Source organism: Chlorocebus sabaeus, chromosome 20, assembly GCF_047675955.1.
Source record: "Chlorocebus sabaeus isolate Y175 chromosome 20, mChlSab1.0.hap1, whole genome shotgun sequence".
NCBI classification, from domain to species: Eukaryota; Metazoa; Chordata; class Mammalia; order Primates; family Cercopithecidae; genus Chlorocebus; species Chlorocebus sabaeus.
The window spans coordinates 91,218,186-91,239,828 of record NC_132923.1 but is presented as its reverse complement, the minus strand read 5'-3'; the positions used below and the strand labels follow the sequence as shown (position 1 = coordinate 91,239,828).

Here is a 21,643-nt window from a genome sequence, read left to right as displayed (position 1 = left end):
TAATTAGATTGTTTGCTTCCTGATTTGGTTTAAGGTATTGGCAAAAGGCCTTCAGGGGAACTTGTTAAAAAAAAGTCCACACACAAAAAATCACAAAATGTATCTTTTCTTTGTGAGGTAATTTCTGAAATCAGTCCAACTGAATAGATGATTCACGAGAATCATAATCATAGTTAGACCTAGAAAGAAATGTAGTTGCGTAATGACTACTAGAGAATCTAAATGAAAACTATGTTCAGAAAAGATCCTATTTCAAGATTACAGACACGTACCCACAGCCCGGGCTTGTCCTAAATGAGTAGCTTAAATATAGTCATGAAAGTTGGACACAGCTCACCTCCTGCAGTTCGTAGGAGACCATTGTTAAAAAAACCATCAGAGGAATTATGTCGACGGCGGCTTACTCCAAATCTACCTTCTCCTCTAGGCAGGTGCTCTCCGTGTTTTTCGAAGGTGGCAGTAGGTGACTAAGATGATGAAATATGGAGAGGCAAATGGATAAACAGCTATTAGTCCCTTTCAATATCTTAATAGGCTTTGCATCAGGCCTTCAAAAAACAAGTAAAAATGGTGATAGAAACCCATATTATAAACATATAGACCCTAAGGGTACCCCCAGGTGCCTAATTTAGAGAAGTCCTAGGTTATATATTCAATCATTAATTCACTTCCTTTATTCCAAATAATAAATATTGGAATAAATATTTATTCCAATAATAAATATTGGAGAGGAGAAAAGCTAGCCACTTCAATTGTTTGCATGAAAGGAGGGGGAGGGGAAAAAAAAACCTTGCAAATATCTGTAAGTATAAGCTCCAAAACTTTACACTTAAAAATATTTATCTTGTAAGAGAGGAAAATCAAAATGATTGCCTCAAAAATAATCCTAAAGTTTTAGTATTTCTGGAATAAGGGTGAAGGCAATGGTTGAAATATCACCCTAGGAGGTCGGTAGTAATTACAGAGTTTTTTTTTTTTTTTGAAAAAAAGTGATGAAGTCTTATGGTTGCCCAGGCTGGAGTGCAGTGGCACAATCAAAGCTCACTGCAGCTGCTTACCCTTGAGCTTAAAGGATCCTCCTGCCTTGGCCTATGGAGCAGCTAGAACTATTGACCCATGCCACTAAGTCTGGCTAATCTTTTAAATTTTTTGTAGAGATGGAGGTCTCACTATTTTGCCCAGGCTGATCTCTCACTCCTGGCCTCAAGCAATCCTCCTGCCTTGGCCTCTCAAAAGTTCTGGGATTACAGGTGTAAGCCACAGCACCGAGCTACTAGAGTTCTATAGTTTTATAAAATATTTATTTCCAGATATAATACTTGTAACAATACTAAACTTTTGGCATCATACCCATTTTACTCATTTACACACAATGAAAGAGGTCAAGAGAGAAAAAAATAAGTCTCTGAGGTAATAAAACTGAAAGGAAGCAGTCTGAGAAACTTTACAGATTAACTCTAATATCCCTTCCTATTTCAAAGAATTTTATTCTATGACATTTGTTTTTTGTTTTTTTTTTTTGAGACAAAGTCTCACTCTGTCACATCGGCTGGAGTGCAGTGGAGCTATCTCGGCTCATTGCCAGCTCTGCCCCTTGGGTTCATGCCATTCTCCTGCCTCAGCCTCCTGAGTAGCTGGGACTACAGGCGCCCGCCACCGCGCCCAGCTAATTTTTTGTATTTCTAGTAGAGACGGGGTTTCACCATGTTAGCCAGGATAGTCTTGATCTCCTGACCTCGTGATCTGCCCACCTCGGCCTCCCAATGTGCTGGGACCACAGGCATGAGCCACCGTGCCCGGCCTATTCTATGACATTCTTAAATTATAGAGACCAAAGTCCATAAAGCCATGAAAATATGGGTGTGTTTGACAAGGAAAACCTAAGTCAGAGCATGTTTACATTTACTTTTCTTACTATCAATATCCTTGCCAATATTTTACCCATTTGAGGGGGTAAAAAGATTTTCTCCTGTTTTCTCTTAAAAGTCTTATGGTTTTAACTTTTTAACTTATGTTCCATTTCAAGTTAATTTTTCTGTGTATGAAGCAAAGGCTGAGGTTCTTTACCCCGCCCCCACACAGACAGAAGCTAGTTCTTCTAGTTCAAAAACACAACACTATCACTTCCTCATTGAATTACCTTTGTACTTTAGTCAAAAATCAACGAAATACATACATAAGCCTTTTCTTTGTTTTTTTAAAAGCCAAGGTCTCACTCGGTCATCCAGACTGGAGTATAGCTCACTGCAGCCTCAAACTCCTTGGCTCAAGTGATCCTCCCGCCTTAGCCTCCCGAGTAGCTGGGATGACAGGTATTCGCCACAACACCTGCCTAGTTTTTTTCAAATTTTTCTTGTAGAGACAAGGTCTTACTTTGCTGCCCAAGCTGGTCTCAAACTCCTGGCTTTCAAGCAACCCTTCTGCCTCAGCCTCTCAAAGTGCTGGGATTACAGGCATGAGCCACGAAGCCCAGCCTCTACAGGCCTATTTTTGAACTCACTATTCTATTATATTCCTTTTATGTCTATCCTTATGCCAAAACCACAGGACTTTGCTTACTATAGTTTTGAAAATGAAAGAATGTCTTCTAATTCTTTTTACTTAGTTCACTGTGCTAAAACAATTATTCTTCTCTGATAGATCTATATACTTTTCATGTAGCCCACTAGCTCCAAGCCTTGGGTCAGATTAGGCCAATTATAAGATCCTGCAAATTTCATTAAGATAATTTGAAATTAAGTTTAGAACCGGGTGTGGTGGTTCATTGCTGTAATACCAGCACTTTGGGAGACTGAGGCAGGTACATCACTTGAGCCCAGGATTTCAAGACCAGCTGGGCAACATGGCAAAACCCCGTCTCTACAAAAAAATACAAAAAATTAGCTGGAAGTGGTAGTGTACGCCTCTAGTCCTAGCTACCTTGGAGGATGAGGTAGGAGAACCGCTTGAGCCAGGGAAGTCAAGGCTGCAGTGAGCCATGATCGCATCACTGCACTCCAGCCTGGGCAACAGAGTAAGACCCTGTCTATAAAAAAACAAAAATCCCAAAATGAAGTTTAGGCTGGTACAGTGGCTCATGCCTGTAATCTCAGCACTTCTGGAGGCTGAGGTGACAGGATCGTTTGAGGCCAGTTCTAGAACACCTTGGGCAACATGGTGAGACTCTATCTCTACAAAAAAACCAAAAAAGTTAGCCGGGCATGGTGGTGCTCGCCTGTAGTACCAGCCACTCTAGAGGCTAAGGTGAGAGGACTGCTTGAGCCCGGGAGTTCAAGGCTGCAATGAGCTATGACCATGCCACTGCACTCCAGCCTGGGTGACAGAGACCCTGTCTCAAAAATAAATAAGTAAAATAAAGTTGAAACAAAATGAAGTTTAGAGAAAAGACCATTGGTCTAGATGAGACCAGAAGCACTTTCCCGAAGTCCACATTTTAAAATAGGAAAGGTAGGCCTTTTTGAGAATGCCTACCAATTTCATTCTTCCTCTATTCGTTGGCAAAATGGGAAGCGCTTTTAAGTTTACTAGCTTCCCAAACGTTTTATCAATAACTCAGGCTGATTCTTTTGTGTACTGTGACTAGGTCTGCTTTAATCTATATAAACTGGTAATTCCATTTGTGTTTACCCCTAATACAACACACATCTCCCCTGAAACTATTAAGTAGGTCAATGCCTCTAAAACAGTTTTTAGAATTTAATCTGAGATCCATGTAGTAGTTGAACAATCACTGTCTCTACCTTTTCCTCCTCTTCATCTATTGCCATAAACAAATGTGTGTTCAATCCAAAGGTCTGTTTACCCAAGTGCCATTCCCCTTTTACTTCTGCCCCTTTGACCTCGACAACAGGTTAGCAAGTATGTTTAATCTCCAAAGCGTGCTGCAGCTAATACAAGACTTAACTGTCATGTAATGAGAAAAGCCTTAGGATGTAATGAAAAAAGTGAGATACTTAAAAAAAGAAAAAAAGAAACATAAAAAAGTGAGATACTTGGCAGTAGTAAGGTACTAAGGTACACACTCATGTGGACTGCCTAATTACTTACATCCTTCTAACAGAAAGCTATTAAGTCTATGAAAATGTTTTTGAAATCCTCAGACGAGATTGAATATATTAAAAAACATCAGGACTGGGCTGAGTGCAGTGGCTCACGCCTGTAATCACAGCACTTTGGGAAGTCCAGGAAGGCGGATCACTTGAGCTTAGGAGCTGAAAACCAGCCTGGGCAACATGGTGAAATTCCATCTCTATAAAACGACAACAACAAAAACAAAAATTAGCAGGGCGTGGTGGTACGCAGCCTGTAGGCCCAGCTACCCTGGGAGCTGAGTCAGGAGGATTGCCTGAGCCCAGGAAGCCGAAGTTGCAGTGAGCTGTGATCACACTACTGCACTTCATCCTGGGTGACAGAGGGAGACCCTGTCTCAAAACAAAACAAAACCAAAAAACAACCAAAAACCAAACCCAAACCCTCTAGTATTTGAGAAGTTACTACAGGAATGCAGAACAGTACCTTAGCTGACTGTGGTGTTGAGAAATTTAGCCAAGCAGGAACAAAATCATGCTGCGCCATTTAGGTCCAGTGTCTCCTTTCAGCAAGGTGAGGCATCCAACCTCATGGCCAGGATCTGAAAACAAAACAACTCAAATAACTAATGTTTACAAGAATGTGATACCAATGTATAAAGGAATCTGTAATTATTCTAAGATTCCTCTTTACAGAAAGACCTGCCCTCTGAGCCTCTCTATAGATTACTTACCAAGCCTTATAACTCAGAGAAGTTCTAAATAAAAGTAATTTTTGTTAAAACAAAAGTTCTAAACAAAAGAAAACGGTAACATGTGCCTGGAAGATTGACTTTTATTTTTTGTAGAGGAAGGTCTTGCTATGTTGCCCAGGCTGATCTTGAACTCCTGGCCTCAAGAGATCCTCCTGCTTCAGCCTCGCAAAGTGTTGGGATTACAGGTGTGAGTGACTGCACCCAGTGAATCTGGAAGGTTTTATGAAGGAAGCTAATGAATTCTTGATTGTTACATCAAAGAACTTGAAGAATTAAACATTTAAAACCATAGACACTTATGAAAAGAGATTAATCTGCTTCAAGTACTCAGGTAAATTCTAGCAAAAGCAGTAGAAAAGATATTCTTGGCTGGGCACGGTGGCTCACACCTGTAATCCCAGCACCTGGGGAGGCCGAGGTGGATCGCTAGAGGCCAGGAGTTTGAGACCAGTCTGGGCAACATGGCAAAACCCCACCTGTACAAAAAAATAATAAAGGAGCCAGGTGTGGTGGCACACGTTTGTGTTCCCAGCTACTCTGGAGGCTAAGGTGGGAGAATCACCTGAGCTGGGAAGGTTGAGGTTACAGAGAGCTGAGATTGCACCACTGCACTCCAACCTGCGTGACAGAGTGAGACCCTGCCTCAAGCGGTGGGCAGGGGTGGGGGGATCTTCCTAGAGAAGGACGATACAACCTCTCAAGAGCTTTTCTATTTAGTTCACATGAATTTCTTCAAATACCAACTAGCATCAGTTTTCCTGAGATCTGCTGCTGTCTTCAAATCACCCCACTGATATTCTCCAAAATTAAATACATCAGAAAGCAGTAGGTATTTTTCATGATGCATATACATAGAGTCTTCTTTCCAAGTTAGACACATGGATATTTACCCCAGAGTGTAACCTCTGTGGTCCTGTTTCTGAACTCGAGTTGGCCAGCTGGATCTCCCACGAGGTTTTCCTGTTAAAACGGTGCTTAAGTAACCTGGCTGGCAGCACGACTTATGATGAAGCACAAAGAAGCCAGGTTCTGTGTGGATCACTCTCTCAGTCCCCTCAACTGCTCATCTTAAACTATTTGGTTCCTGACACGTTTCCAAAAGGGGAAAGGGGAAAAGGGGAAGGGGGGAAGGGGAACATAAAAACTATTTGTTACATTTAAAAAAGGGGGGAAGGGGAAAGAGCTGTATCTATGTTCACCTCATTCAACTTCCTTGAGTTATGGCACTATGATGTTGCTTAATTAGGTAAGACATGGATATTTGCACCGAGTGCAAACACTGTTCATAACAAGGTCATAGCTAGAAAGACAGATGGGCTCAAGTGTGGAAAAGTAATGTCATCAAGGTGACAGATCAAAAATACTAAGGCCCTATAAAAGATCTGAGCAGTCAACTCCAAAACATCCACATGACAAAGTCCTTAAAATACAAATCTCATTATTCTTCTCATGCAACTGCTAAAAAATAGTGTGCAGATATGTATTTATATTTGCCTTAACCTTCAAAATCTAGGGACATAAATCTTGTCTTTGTTAAAAAAAAATAAAAATATTTCAGACAGGAATTTGCTATACACTTTTCCCTCCACAACCAGCAGCTTTCAAGGCAAATTTCTTGGTATAAAGCTCCTAAATGTATATTCTATGTCTTTGGCCTTTACTATTTATAAATTCAGAGCAAAGTTAAAACATTAGAAAGATGGGTGGGATGAATATTAAGAAATAGTCAAGGAGAGATATAGTTCCAAAATGAGGATTTCTTCTTCAGTTTTCTGTGTTTCACTTCTTCTGCTCCTTCCCAAAATCTGAACTGAGCCACTGGAAGGAGATATGGAGAATCTTCTACTGCTTTGGTAGAGAAGTCACGTATTATTTTGGATCCATTTCCACCATTTCACAATCATTTGAAAGGCCACACGAATCTATCACTCTGTAAATGAAAAAACAAAACATAAAATCACAGGAGGCAAAATCACTATCTCATATATATATATATATATATACACACACACACACATATATATCTGCTAAAATGAGACACAGTTAAATAATCAAATCAAGGCCCTGAGAGTCAAAACCCTTAAGTCCAATGTAGACACTACGGATGTATGTCACCACCTATACCAACAAGATGACTTGGATATAAATCTTTTTAAAGGATTTGAGAAAAGTCACCTAAACAGAGTTTGCTATTTTTTTTTTTGGAGATGGAGTTTCCCTCTTGTTGCCCAAGCTGGAGTGCAATGGCGCTATCCCAGCTCACTGCAACCTCCACCTCCCAGGTTCAAGTTGATTCTCCTGCCTCAGCCTCCCAAGCATCTGGGATTACAGGTGTGCACTAACATGCCCAGCTAATTTTTTGTATCTTTAGTAGAGACGGGGTTTCACTATGTTGTCCAGGCTGGTCTTGAAACTCCTGACTTTGTGACCTGCCCGCCTTGGCCTCCCAGAGTGCTGGGATTACATGAGTGAGCCACCGTGCCTGGCCTGGAGTTTGCTTTTTTATATAAAAGCACCTGTAATCTCAACACTTCGAGAGGTCAAATTTTCCAAACAGCTGTCTAAGGTATTCAGAAATGCAAAATAATGGGTCTTTCAGAGCTAGATTTTTCTCTCATAAATAGAACAGGTTGCCCATGAGTAGTCAAAGAACCACATAGCTTGCTGGTATATTACCAAAGTCACCAACTACCTATTTGTTTAGTACTAGCCACAGCTAGGATCCTTAAGATATCTGTCATAGTATTTTTTATGTATTTATTTATATATATATATATTTTAGATACCTGGCTCTCAATTCAGAGATTTAAAACTTTTATAATCTAACTTGTTAGGCACTGAGTGAAACAAAAATTTCTTTGGTAACTTCTCAACATTCTTTCAGGGGATTCAAATTAGAAACAGGGTCTCACCCTATTGCCTAGGCTGGAGTGCAGTGACTTGATCGTAGCTCACTACATCCTTAACTCCCAGGTTTAAGCAATCCTCTCAGAGACCTCAGCTTCCCGAGTAGCAAAAAAAACCATGGGACTACAGACATGCACCATCATGCCCATCTAATTAAAAATTTTTTTTTGCAGACACAGGGTCTCACTTTGTTGCCCAGGCTAGTCTTGGAACTCCTAGGTTCAAGCAATCCTCCTGCTTTGGCCTCTCACAGGGCTGAGATCACAGGTGTGAGCCACTGTGCCTGGCTGCAGAAAGATTTTATTTGGTAGAAAAGAATTTTTGCATCTATAGGTAATTCTGGTCTATACTGGTAAATTTCAGTTTGGAAGATATTTCTCATATATCCAATTCAGCAGCCTTGCACTATATTGTTCACGGGAATAAGTTCATAGGAATAAGAAATACCAAATTCAGGATAGTAAGTATCTCTGTGGGAGAAATGAAGGGAAATAAAAAAGAGGTCCCAAAGAGTTTCAACTGTATCTGTAATGCATTATTTCTCAAGTTGAGTGATGGGTACAAGATGACTATTTACTTATTGCTCTTTTTATAAACTTGTAAAACTGAAAAGAGTATTAGGCCAGGTGCGGTGGCTCATGCCTCTAATCCCAGCACTTTGGGAGGCCGAGACAGGTGGAATACTGGAGGTCAGGAGTTCAAGACTGACCTGGCCAACATGGTGAAACCCCGTCACTACTAAAAATACAAAAATTAGCCAGGCGTGGTGGTGCATGCCCGTAGTTCCAGCTACTCAGGAGGCTGAGGCAAGAGAATCACTTGAACCCAGGAGACGGAGGTTGCAGTGAGCCGAGATCCCACCACTGCACTCCAGCCTGGGTGAGAGAGCCAGACGCTGTCTCAAAAAAAAAAAAGCAAAAAACCCCAAAATTGTTTTTATATAGGCCTATACCTGTAACTCCCAGTAACAGATACATGAAACTGTCCCTGTAGTGAAGTTATTCTAGAAAAATAATCAAGTCAAGCATCCTTATGGAAAAGATATAATTAACTGTCTGGTGCATACTTTTTATCTTAAGAATTCTAGTTTAAACCACAGAAAACCTGAAGTTCAAGACAGAGAAATCATCTATTAGGGTATAAAACTGTTGAACACAAAGGAAAATGCCTCAATTTTCAACATAAACAATTCCCTCTTTTCAATAACCACTAGGTACTTTCCAGTTTTCCAACTGACACACACCATCACCTTTTCAGTGTTTTACACACCGAATCCAAAGTTTCTGTACCAGAGTCCCAACTTAGGCAGGACTAGGAGAAATACTAACTAGCAATCCTTTGATACTATTACAGGTCCTATGGCTGTTGTATATCCTGTAACAATTACTCACCCATCACCCTTAACAAGCTGGGATACCTGAAGTGTAAAGAGTGTGACCTACACATGCATGTGCAGAGTATGTGGTTGAGAGGAGATGTACTGTAAGTGGGGACGTTTGATCAAACAGAACAAATAAAAAATCAAGAAGATAGATAACAGAAATTTCTGTTCTGGAAGTAACAGACTAAAAGGAAAAATTCCAAAATGTTCTTAACAGTTTTAGTAGGATGGTGGAATTACGGGCATTTTGTTTCATCTTCTCTATTAGTCAGAAGTTTTTGTAACGAACTTACTTCGCTCTGTAAATTTTAAATTAAAGATCTTTAGTGATGCCTTTTAGGGCTGTGGTTAGTTTTACAGAATGGCTAACTGGGAGACTTCTGCTTACTACTAAAAAATTCTGAGAAGAAAAAACACATCACTTAAAATTCTCTTAGAACTATTTTTTTTGGTCTGAGAAAACAGAGCAGGGTCCTGAGTAGCTGGGACTGCGGGTGAATGTCACCATGATGAGCTAATTAAAAAAAAAAAAATTCTTGGGCTGGTGTGGTGGCTCACATCTGTAATCCCAGCACTTTGGGAGGCTGAGGTGGGCGGATCATGAGGTCAGGAAATCGTCACCACGGTGAAACCCCATCTCTATAAAAATACAAAAAATTAGCCAGGCGTGGTGGCAGGTGCCTGTAATCCCAGCTACTTGGGAGGCTGAGGCAGGAGAAGGGTGGGAACCCGGGAGATGGAGCTTGCAGTGAACCAAGATCACGCCACTGCACTCCCCCTGGGCGACAGAGCGAGACTCCGACTCAAAAAAAAAGAAAGAAAGAAAAATTCTTCTGTAGAGATGGGGTCTCACTATGTTGCCTAGGCTGGTCTCAAATGCCTGTGCTCGAGCGTCTCACAGAATTTTTTTTTTTTGGAGATGAAGTCTTACTTTCTGACCCTGGCTGGAGTTCAGTGGCATGACCTCGGATCACTGCAACCTCCGCCTCCTCCCGGCTTCAAGCAATTCTCAACCCTCAGCCTCTTGAGTAGCTGGGATTACAGGTGCCCACCACCACACCCAGTTAATTTTTGTATTTTTGGCAGAGATAGGGTTTGCCATGTTAGCCACACTGGTCTTGAACTCCTGACTTCAAGTGATCCACTGCCTGGGCCTCCCAAAGTGCTGGGATTACAGGTGTGAGTCACCGCACCTGGCCTCACAGAACTTTTAAAAAACACGAAAGATGGCCGGGCCTGGTGGCTCACACCTGTAATCCTAGCACTTTGGGAGGCCGAGGCAATTGGATCACCTAAGGTCAGGCATTCGAGACCAGCCTGGCAATATGGTGAAACCCCACGTTTACTATAAATACAAAAATTCACTGGGCGTGGTGGCTGGCACCTGTAATACCAGCTACTTGGGAGGCTGAGGCAGGAGAATCACTTGAACTCGGGAGGTTGAAGTGAGCTGAGATCCCGCCATTGCACTTCAGCCTAGGTGACAGAGGGAGACTCTCACAAAGAAAAACATAACATGAAAGACTAGACTGGAGGGGAAATCAAGATTCTTTCTAATATGAGACGTCAAGCATGTGCTCTGGAGCTCAAAGGCGAGGTGTGTTCTACTGGTAGAATTTTGGTAATTGTCAGTATTTGGTAGACAACATTTAAAGTTGGGGAATAGGTGAAATCTAAGGAGAGTATAAAGATGAAAAAGTTGGTCAAGTGCGGTGGCTCATGCCTGTAATCCTAGCACTCTTGAGAGGCCGAGGCAGGTGGATCATGAGTTTGAGACCAGCCTGACCAACATGGTGAAACCCCGTCTCTACTAAAAATACAAAATTAGCTGGGTGTGGTGGTGCACAACCTGTAATCCCAGCTACTCAGAAGGCTGAAGCAGGAGAATCACTTGAAACCGGGAGGTGAAGGTTGCAGTGAGCTGAGATCACGCCACCACTGCACTCCAGCCTGGGCAATAGAGTGACACTCTGTCTCAAAAAAAAAAAAAAAAAGAAAAAAGGGAAAGTTCCCAAGTCTTGTTTATTTCATTTCCTTACTTCTTTTCCATCTGTTACTTGTGACTCTTCAAGGTCTAATTACTCTCCAACTTAAAAAACTAATTTTTTAGGCACTACTAGTCTCTTTCCACCATCTGCCTCAGCCTCTCCTACTGGTTGCCACACTCTGTTCCTAGACTTAGATTGTAATTATATTACTACTCTGCTCAAAAATGTCTGGTTTCCCACCAACAATACAACAGGATTTAAATTCCTCAGTCTAAGAGACAAGAAATAATAAGCCTTTCCCTCAGCCCTCAAAAACCAGCCCAAAAAGTCTCCTTTAATTATCTATCGGAAGTAATTCCTGCCTCTGAAAATGAAACCTTCAAAGTACTTTTTTTTTTTTTTTAAAGACAGAGTCTTCTGTCACCCAGGCTGGGGTGCAGTGGCACTCACTGCAACCTCCGCCTCCTAGGTTCAAGCAATTCTCCTGTCTCAGCCTCCCAAGTAGTCCCAAGGTGGGACTACAGGTGCCCACCACCACGCCCAGTTAATTTTTGTATTACCATATTGGTCAGGCTAATCTTGAACTCCTGACCTCAGGTGATCCACCCGCCTTGGCCTCCCAAAGTGCTGGGATTACAGGCGTGAGCTACCGTGCCCGGCCTCAAAGTACTTTAATTGTGCTTACTAGGCCACTAACACTCACTTCTTCCAGGATAGTTATAAATGTTTATCTTAGGTCCAAAAGTAGGCCAAAAACTTGTCACTTCTAAGAATCCTGATTTGCTATTCTTTGAAACAAACGTAGCATGTATCTAGCATGGTACCGTGCATATGGTAAGGATTCAAAAGTTTAATAAATTTTTACAAAGTATAATAAAGCAAGGATGCAGAGAAATTAGAAACCTCATGTATCGCTGGTAGAAATGTAAAATGGTGCAGCTACTGTGAATAACTGGTTAAACGTTGAGGTACCATATGACCTAATAATTCTACTTCTAGGTATACATCCAAGAGAAATAAAAACATGTCTACACAAATACTTGTAACTGAACGTTCATGGTAGCCTTATTCACAATAGCTACAAAGCAGAAACAACTGAATTGTCTATCAATAGATGAAGGAACAATATACTGTATATTCACACAACAGGCTATTATTCAGCTATAAAAAAGGAAATAAAGTGCTGATATAAGCTACAACACGACATGAAAATATTATGTTAAATGAAAGAAGGCAGACACAAAAACTGTAAATTGTATTATTTCACTTATATGAAACATCCAGTCCCACAGAGCTAGAAAACAGATCAGTGATTACCAGGGCTTGGGAAGAGGAGGGAATGGGATGTGACTGCTTAATATAGATGAAAATTTAGTTTGGGGTAAGAAAAGGTTCTGGAACTACATAGCGGTGATGGTTGCACAACACTGAGAATGTACTTCATGCCATGGCAATTGTACACTTTTTCAATTGGTTCTGATGGTAAATCTTGTATTTTCCCATAATTAAAAGAATTATAATAAAGCAGTCAATGTTAATATTAAATACAAACATTACCCTACATCACCCATTCTTTTTCAGATTATGAAAATACTTTTGCTCCCTCTCTACAAACTCCCTGTATCTGAACACTTGATACAACCATTCATTCATAAACATTTGTCAAATATTTTAGCTCTTCAAAACAAAATCTCCAACTTATCAGGCACCTCATATGTCAGGTGCATTATTCAGTATTTCACAACATGACCTAATTTTATATTTTATAATTAAGTTTATACTGCTAGGAGAGCACCTCCCTGGCCAAGGGCCTTATCTCAATTACCTCTACTTCAGCCTCCTTTTACCTAGATACAACATTACCAGTGCTGTTGGCTTCAACCACTCATTTTCTCCAGAGTCCAGTAGCATCACCAATTATTCCTTCCGGTAACTTCAACTTCTATTTATACTGGGTCCACTCAATTTACAAAAAACTGTACTCAATTCTCCAAATTAAAACAAATCCCCTTATTAAAGCCTGTATCTTGCTCTAGGTATATCCTTGATGTGCTTTACCCTCCAGTCTTTTGTTTTTTGGATTTTTTTTTTTTTTTGAGACAGTCTCATTCTGTTGCCCAGGGTGGAGTACAATGGCGCCATCTTGGCTCACCGCAACCTCCACCTCCTGGGTTCAAATAATTGTTGTGCCTCAGCCTCCCGAATAGCTGAGATTATAGGCATGTGTAACCTGTATTTTTGTATTTTTAGTAGAGATGGAGTTTCACCATGTTGGCCAGGCTGGTCTCCAACTCCTGGTCTCAAGTGATCCACCTGCCTCAGCCTCCAAGAGTGCTGGGATTACAGGTGTGAGCCACGCCACCCCGCCTGCCCTCTAGTCTTAACAAAAATCTATACAGAACAGTGTACCTTTATTGTCTTTATTTCCTCACTCTCCCATTTATTCCTCAACCCACAGAAAATTACCTTTCCCCCACAGCTCTGACCCTTCTATTTTCAAAATATTCCCATTAAGTTAATCTAACTAGTATATGATAGGCATAAGTTTGCAGAGAAATAGGTGATGAATGACAGTGAACAAAAGATTTGCACTGAAATAAGAATGAATATATTTATAGTATTCAAAATACTGTAGGAATATTTGTGAATTTTTAAGTACCTAATAAATTAAATTGCACACTTAAAAACAGAACACCTAGCCAGGCACAGTGGCTCAAGCCTGTAATCTCAGCACTCTGGGAGGCTGAGGTAGGCGGATAACTTGAATTCAGGGGTTCAAGGCCACCCTGGCCAACATGGTGAAACCTCATCTCCACTAAAAATACAAGAATTAGCTGGGCGTGATGGCACACACCTGTAATCCTGGCTATTGGGCAGTTGAGGCACAAGAATTGCTTGAACCTGGGGAGTGGCAGAGGTTGCAGTGAGCCAGTATCAAACCACTGCACTCCAGCCTGGGCAACAGAACAAGACTGTCTCAAAAACAAAAACAAAACAGAACACCTGCATCTACATATTAGGCTGAACAAATGTTCTTGAGGAAGTTAATGGCTGATGTAATGCCCTAAACTTGAAAAACTTCACCAGCCTAGGCAAAATAGGGAGACCCTGTATCTTCAAAAAATTTAAAACTTAGCTAGGCATGGTGGTAGGTGCCTATAGTTTCAGCTACTTGGAGGGTGAGGTGAGAGAATCACTTGAGCCCAGGAATTCAAGGTTGCAGTAGGCTATGACTGTACCACTGCACTCCAGTCTGGGTGACAGTGAGACCCTGTCTTAAAAAATAAAAATTAAAAACTTCACTTAATTTCAATACATTCTCCATCTGTCATTGATATACCATTTTAATTCTGTCAAAGGCATAATTTTGAGCACATCTTCAACCATGAAATAGTTTCCATTCTATCTATACTATATAAAATAATTAAAAAGCACTGTCTTCTCTGTAACACCATTTAAGTTTGGCTCAAATACAGAGATTATTCTTTCTTTTTTTGGAGACAGGGTCTCACTCTGCTGCCCTAGAGTTCACTGGCACAATCATAGTTCACTATAGCTTGAAGCTCCTGACTTTAAGCAATCTTCCTGCTTTAGCCTCCCAAGTAGATGAGACAACAGGTGCATACCAGCAACAGCGGTGGTAGAGACGAAGGTCTCACTATGTTGCTCAGGTTGGTGTCAAACTCCTGGCCTCAAGGGACCCTTCTGCCTCAGCCTCCCAAAGTGTTAGGATTATAGCTGTGAGCCACTGCGGCCAGCCCAGGGATTTAACAGCTGTATGCGAAAATCTAAAAGTATGCAGCATCGGCCGGGCGCGGTGGCTCAAGCCTGTAATCCCAGCACTTTGGGAGGCCAAGACGGGCGGATCACGAGGTCAGGAGATCGAGACCATCCTGGTTAACATGGTGAAACCCTGTCTCTACCAAAAAAATACAAAAAACTAGCCAGGCAAGGTGGCGGGTGCCTGTAGTCCCAGCTACTTGGGAGGCTGAGGCAGGAGAATGGCCTGAACGCGGGAGGCAGAGCTTGCAGTGAGCTAAGATCCGGCCACTGCACTCCAGCCCAGGCGACAGAGCAAGACTCCGTCTCAAAAAAAAAAAAAAAAAAAAAAAAAGTATGCAGCATCTAACTTTTGACCAGTCTTGTTTAATTTTGGCTCCATAAACAAAGTAACTTTAAGTAAAACAGTAACAGAGGTAGTTTAGTCATTTGAAAGTCTTCTTCAGGGTAAAGGCTTTTGGGTATGATCCCCCCACCCTCTGCCAAAATTGATAAAATGACTAAGTAACATGACTTCATAAATTAACTGGATAGTTTATAATCTGTGTATTGCATAAAATAGAAAAAGAACATAATGTAGTTCTCAGCTAAGGGATCATTAAAAATATTTTTGATGGATTGTGAAGTGATTTTTAGTAAATAAAAGGATTCAAAGAACGGAGTGGCACTGATTTATAACAAACAGTATGTAACATTCTTAGATCTTACGTCCATAAAAATGAAAAACATAAGTTGGCCCAAATCTGAACTCCTTTTTAGTATTTCCCCATACCACTGGTCATCAACCTATCTTTATCTGTCTCCCACTGATTCCAAGCACATAGAACACTATCTGGAACACAGTAGATAAATATCTCCTGAATAAATGCTTTGGTGACTAGTAGGGCGGTACATCTTCAACTTCACAAGGTAATGTCATAATACTTTCGAACAAGGTGTAACCAGTTTTCACCATTATCAGCAGCATTTTAAGCGTTCCATCTGCTTTACATCTTCAACCAAACTACATATGGCCAGACCGGACGTTATTCTTTGCTGGTGGGTATAACATGATCACCTACTGTAGTCTTTTAATCTATTTATCAGGTCTTTGTATTTCCCTTTTCATAAGATACGTATTCTTTTTACCATTCTTCTTTTGGTTGTTGATCTTATTTATTTAACGCAAGAGAATAAATCAGATACAAATCCTTTGATTGAGTTGCAAATACCTTTTTCCACTTCAAAGGTTATCTTTTGATTTTCTTTCCCATGTCTTTTGATGAGCACACATTCTTAATTTAGATGCAATCAAAGCTGCTGGTCATTTATTCTATGATTCACATTTCTGTATCTTGTTTATAACAGTTTTTCTCCAAGGTCCAAACAATTTACCTATATTGACTTCTTAGTTTTAAGTTTTGTCTTTCACATTTAGGACTTCAATCAGTTGGAAATGATTTGTATAAGGTATGAGACCCAGGTCCAATTTCATTCTTTTCCGTATGAAAAAAAAAAATTGTTCCAGAAGTATTCCATTTTCACTGATTTATACAGCCAGCTCTATCATAAATTGTTTCTATATATGTATGGATCTGCTTCCAAATTTCTGTTCCACTGGCTTATTTACATATTTTGACACTACCACCATATGTCTTAACTATTATACCTTTACAATAATATTCTGATATGTATTAGAGCAAGGCCATCTCCCCTCATAATATACTGATAGAATGCCTTGGCTAGTCTTAACTCTCTGGCTTTTTTTTTTTTTTTTTTGAGACACAGAGTCTCACTCCATCACCTAGGCTGGAGTACAGTGGTGTGATCTCAGCTCACTGCAACCTCTGCCTCCCAGGTTCAAGCGATTCTCGTGCCTCAACTTCTCAAGTAGCTGGGATTACAGGCGTGTGCCACCATGCCCATTTTTTTTAGTAGACACAGGGTTACACCATGTTGGCCAGGCTGGTCTTGAACTCCTGGCCTCAACTGATCCACCTGCCTGGGCCTCCCAAAATGCTGGGATTACAGGTGTGAGCCACCATGCCCAGCCTCTCTGGCTCTTTAATATTAATTTTAAAACAGGCCAGGAACGGTGGTACATGCCTGTAATTCCAGCACTTTGGGAGGCTGAGGTGGGAGAATCGCTTGAGCTCAGGAGTTCAAAATCAACCTCAGCATCATGGTGAAACCCCATATCCACAATAAAGAAAATACAAAAATCAGCTGTGTGTGGTGGCTCACACCTGTAGTCCCAACTACTCAGGAGGTTGAGGTGGGAGGATTGCTTGAACCTGGGAAGCTGAGGCTGCACTGAGCAGAGATGGTGTCACTGCACTCCAGGCCTGGGTGACAGAGCAACTCTGTCTCTAATAATAAATGAATAAACAAACAAACAAATAAATAAATAATTTTAAAAACAACTATGTCAAATTTAAGGGGGAAAATCTTGTTATGACATTGCTTGAAATAGCAATAAATCTAGATTAAAATGGGAGAACCGACATCTTCATAATAAATCTTCCAAATCATGAGCATGGTCAATTTCTTATTTAAGTCTTCTTTAACATCATCAAGTAAAGTTCTAAACTTTTTTTCCATAAAGATGCTGTATATCTTTTTAAAAAGATTTCTTCAGGCCAGGCGCGGTGGCTCCTGCCTGGGAGGCCAAGGCAGGAAAATCACGAGGCCAGGAGTTCGAGACCAGCCTGGCCAACACTATGAACCCTGTCTCTACTAAAAATACAAAAAATTAGGTGGGCATGGTGGCAGGCACTTGTAGTCCCAACTACTCAGGAGGCTGAGGCAGGAGAATCGCTTGAACCCGGGAGGTGGAGGTTGCAGTGAGTCGACATTGTGCCACAGCACTCCAGCCCAGGCGACAGTGCAAGACTCTGTCTCAAAAAAATAAAATAAAATAAAATAAAAAAATTTATTCTTAGATACTATGTATTTTTGACGCTATTGCATTATTTCCTTTAAATGGCTGTTTACTGCTGGCATAAATTATATCCAGCAACCTTGCTAAACTCTCATTAATTCTAATAATTTGTCTACAGATTCCACAAATAATAAGAGATAGAAAAACTCTTTTTATACACGTTAACTTTTAGGTGCCTATCAGACATCAATACTTACCGATACTTAACATCATCAGATGTTAAGTAGATAGCTGGGTAACAGTCTGCAGTTCATGACAAATACAGACTGTAGACAAATTTCATTTAAAACCATGGACCTAGATGAGATCATCAACAAAGCGAATGTAAAAAGAGATGGAACCTTGATATATAACTTTAAAGATTGGGAAGACTGAGGAAAAAACCATCAAAGTGTGGAGACCCAGAAGCTAAGCAGAAACATGTTTCAAGAAGGTAGAGTGACCATTTTCAAATGTTATTAAATAGGATAAAAAGCTGATAACTCACCACTGGATTCACTTGGAAGTGTCAGCAACAATGTTGGACAGGGGAGGTGGTGAAAGCCTGATTCCAGTGAGTTCCAGAGGGAAGGAATTGGAAACTAAAAGTGTAGACAACTCTTTTGATAAGTGTTGCTGCAGAACAGAGAAAAGGAGCATGTAGGCTAGAAGGGGATGGTGTGGTCAAAAGAAGTTTTTTACTGCACTGATAGGAATAACCCAGCAGAGAAAGGAAACTTCATGCAGCTGATACAGAAAACTGCTGAAATATCCTTCAGCAATTCAGAGGGGTGAGATGTGATGTACCAGTAAAGACTGGCATTCAACAGGCTCATGAATACTTCACTTACAGGAACAAGTGGGAAAGCAGAACGCGTGGGTACTAATGCAATGAGAGTTTGGAAGGTCTATCCTGATTGCTTCTATCTTCTCATCTAAGTAGAAAGCAAGACCTTCAGCTAAAAGTATGGGTAGGTGCAGAGGAGCTGAGGGGTGTGAGAACAATTAAAGCATGAAACTGAAGAATGAACTACGGAGATACAGTAGAGCTTCCCAGCAGAGCAAGAGCCCACACCTGTAAGCTACCATGACTTTGATTCCCTGAATTCTCTTGGTCTTCTCACTGACCCATACCCAATTCCCCAAACGCCAATCTAAGTTAAGATCCCAGTTCTTGCTTACTTTGCTTGTCACCCATGAAGCTGACTGTGGTTGAAAGACACAACCGGCCGGGCGCGGTGGCTCAAACCTGTAATCCCAGCACTTTGGGAGGCCGAGACGGGCGGATCACGAGGTCAGGAGATCGAGATCATCCTGGCTAAAACGGTGAAACCCTGTCTCTACTAAAAAAAATACAAAAAACTAGCCGGGCAAGGTGGCGGTCGCCTGTAGTCCCAGCTACTCAGGAGGCTGAGGCAGGAGAATGGCGTGAACCCGGGAGGCGGAGCTTGCAGTGAGCTGAGATCCGGCCACTGTACTCCAGCCTGGGCGATAGAGCAGAGACTCCGTCTCAAAAAAAAAAAAAAAAAGAAAGAGACACAACCATGCTTATTAAATATTTTTTTCGGCTGGGCGCGGTGGCTCACGCCTGTAATCCCAGCACTTTGGGAGGCCGAGGCGGGTGGATCACAAGGTCAGGAGTTCAAGACCAGCCTGCCCAATATGGTGAAACCCCATCTCTACTAAAAATACAAAAAAATTAGCCGGGTGTAGTGGCACATGCCTGTAATCCCAGCTACTCGGGAGGTTGAGGCAGGAGAATTGCTTGAATCCGGGAGACGGAGGTTGCAGTGAGCAAAGAACCAGCCCGGGCAACAGAGCAAGACTCTGTCTCCCCCCAAAAAAGAGAAAAAAAAAAAATTGTTTTCTACTACAAAGAACCCTAATCAATATACCCTCAAAAGTCAATGAAAGCTGGGCATGGTGGCCCAAGCTTGTCATCCCAGCTACTTGAGAAGCAAAATCACGAGAATCTCTTCAACATGGGACGGGGACGTTGCAGTGAGCCGAGACTGTGCAACTGCACTACAGCCTGCGTGATGGAGCGAAATTGTCAAAAAAACAAAAAGTCAATGACTTGTGAATCACCAACTTCAATGGCTTACACTGTTTACATGTTCTTTAGCAAAACCCATCTTAAATCCCCTGATTTCCATGACATCACATCATTAGACCAGCAGTTCTCAAACCCGGATTACATCAAGCTAAAAAAATTCAAAAGATGTTTTAAGGACTGACACAGGATTGCCTATTTTATTTGGATAAGTAGAAGATTAAAAATTTTAATATCACAATATCATTAAAGGCAGTATGTCACAAAAGACAAATCTTAGAAAAAGGAACAACTCACCTTAAAAAAAGTTAACAATCTTACATTGATAATATTCACAAAGGGCTGAAGTCTTTGTCAGAGAGCAGCACTGAATGACAACCACTGCATTAATATATGCTGATCTTCTCCCTACCCTGTGATTATAGATGGTCCCTAACTTACGATAGTTCAATTTAAGATTGTTCAACTTTACAATGGTGTGAGGTGAGAAAGAAACTCAACAGAAACCATACTTTCAATCATGATCTTTGCCCAGGCTAGCAATATGCAGTACAATACTTTCGTGTGATGCTGGGCAGTGTCAGCAAGCCATAGCTCCCAGTCAGTCACAAGGGTCAGACAAAAGTAAACAACTGATACTGTACAGGGTATGTGTTGCCAGATGATTTTGCCCAACAGCAAGCTCATGTAAGTGTTCTGAAAACGCATAAGGTAGGCTAGGTTAAGTTATGATGCTTGGTAGGTTAGGCATATTAAATACATTTTCAACTTAATGTTATTTTCAAATTACAATGGGCTTATCCAAATGCAAGTCAAGGAGCACCTGTACTTTTTTCGGACTCTTCCTTTCTCTTGTCAATGCAATGGTTCTTTAAATGCTTCCATGTAGTCCTTTTATTGTTTTTCTGTGCTCTTCATTATCTCATCAATTTTCAAGACTTCAGGTCTCCAAGTGAGTGACTTAAATTCTTGCTTCATCACTTTGGGAGGCCAAGGTGGGCGTATCACAAGGTCAAGAGATCAAGACCAGCCTGGCTAACACGGTGAAACGCCGTCTCTACTAAAAATACAAAAAAATTAGCCGGGCGTGGTAGTGGGCACCTGTAGTCCCAGCTACTCGGGAGGCTGAGGCAGGAGAATGGCGTGAACCTGGATGCAGAGCTTGCAGTGAGCCGAGACTGCGCCACTGCACTCCAGCCTGGGCAACAGAGCAAGACTCTGTCTCAAAACAAAACAAAACAAAACAAAACAAAACAAAACAAAAAACAAATGGGACACACTTGGTAGGGATTAATAGCAAAGGTGATTATCTCTATCTTTTTATAGACAGGGTCTATTTAGTGGGTGCCCAATAAATGGTAATTTTTTAAAGGTGTTGACAATTCTATCAATTAGTATCCCCTTCATCTTAACTGTTCTTTTTTGAGACAGGGTCTCACTCTGTTGCCTAGGCTGGAGTGCAGTGGCACGATCATAGCTCATTACAGCTGACCTCCCAGGCTTGAGCGATCTTCCCAGCTCAGCTTCCCAAGCAGCAGGGACTACAGGCACCTATCACCACACCCGGCTAAATTTTGTATTTTTTGTAGAGACAGGGTCTTGGCCATGTTGCCCAGGTTGGTATCAAGTTCCTGAAATCAAGCAATCCACCAGCCTCGGCCTTCCAAAGTGCTAGGATTACAGGCATGAGCCACTGTACCCAGACTTCTTACTGTTCTTAAGAGCTCTCCTTGAGCATTCCTTATTCCTTAAACTGCAGATCCTAAGACTATGGTATGTTTATCTTTAAATATTCACTAACTCTAATATTTCTTTTCAAAATCTCATGATTTGAAAACCACACAGGTTTAAA

General features: G+C 41.2%; 1 protein-coding gene across 5 annotated transcripts in view; it reads right to left on the bottom strand.

Annotated features, from left to right (window-relative positions):
• The window catches only part of GPBP1L1 (GC-rich promoter binding protein 1 like 1), a 61,280-nt gene that overhangs the window by 28,069 nt on the left and 11,568 nt on the right, over positions 1–21,643 (bottom strand). For all 5 annotated transcript variants that reach the window (XM_007978941.3, XM_037999010.2, XM_037999019.2 and 2 more), the window contains 3 exons: positions 5,674–6,713; positions 4,516–4,630; positions 338–467 (listed from right to left, as the gene is read on the bottom strand). In XM_007978941.3, coding sequence (XP_007977132.1) covers positions 338–467; positions 4,516–4,575 — 190 coding nt within the window. In that variant the 5' untranslated portion in view covers positions 4,576–4,630; positions 5,674–6,713. The remainder of the gene's footprint in view (positions 1–337; positions 468–4,515; positions 4,631–5,673; positions 6,714–21,643) is intronic.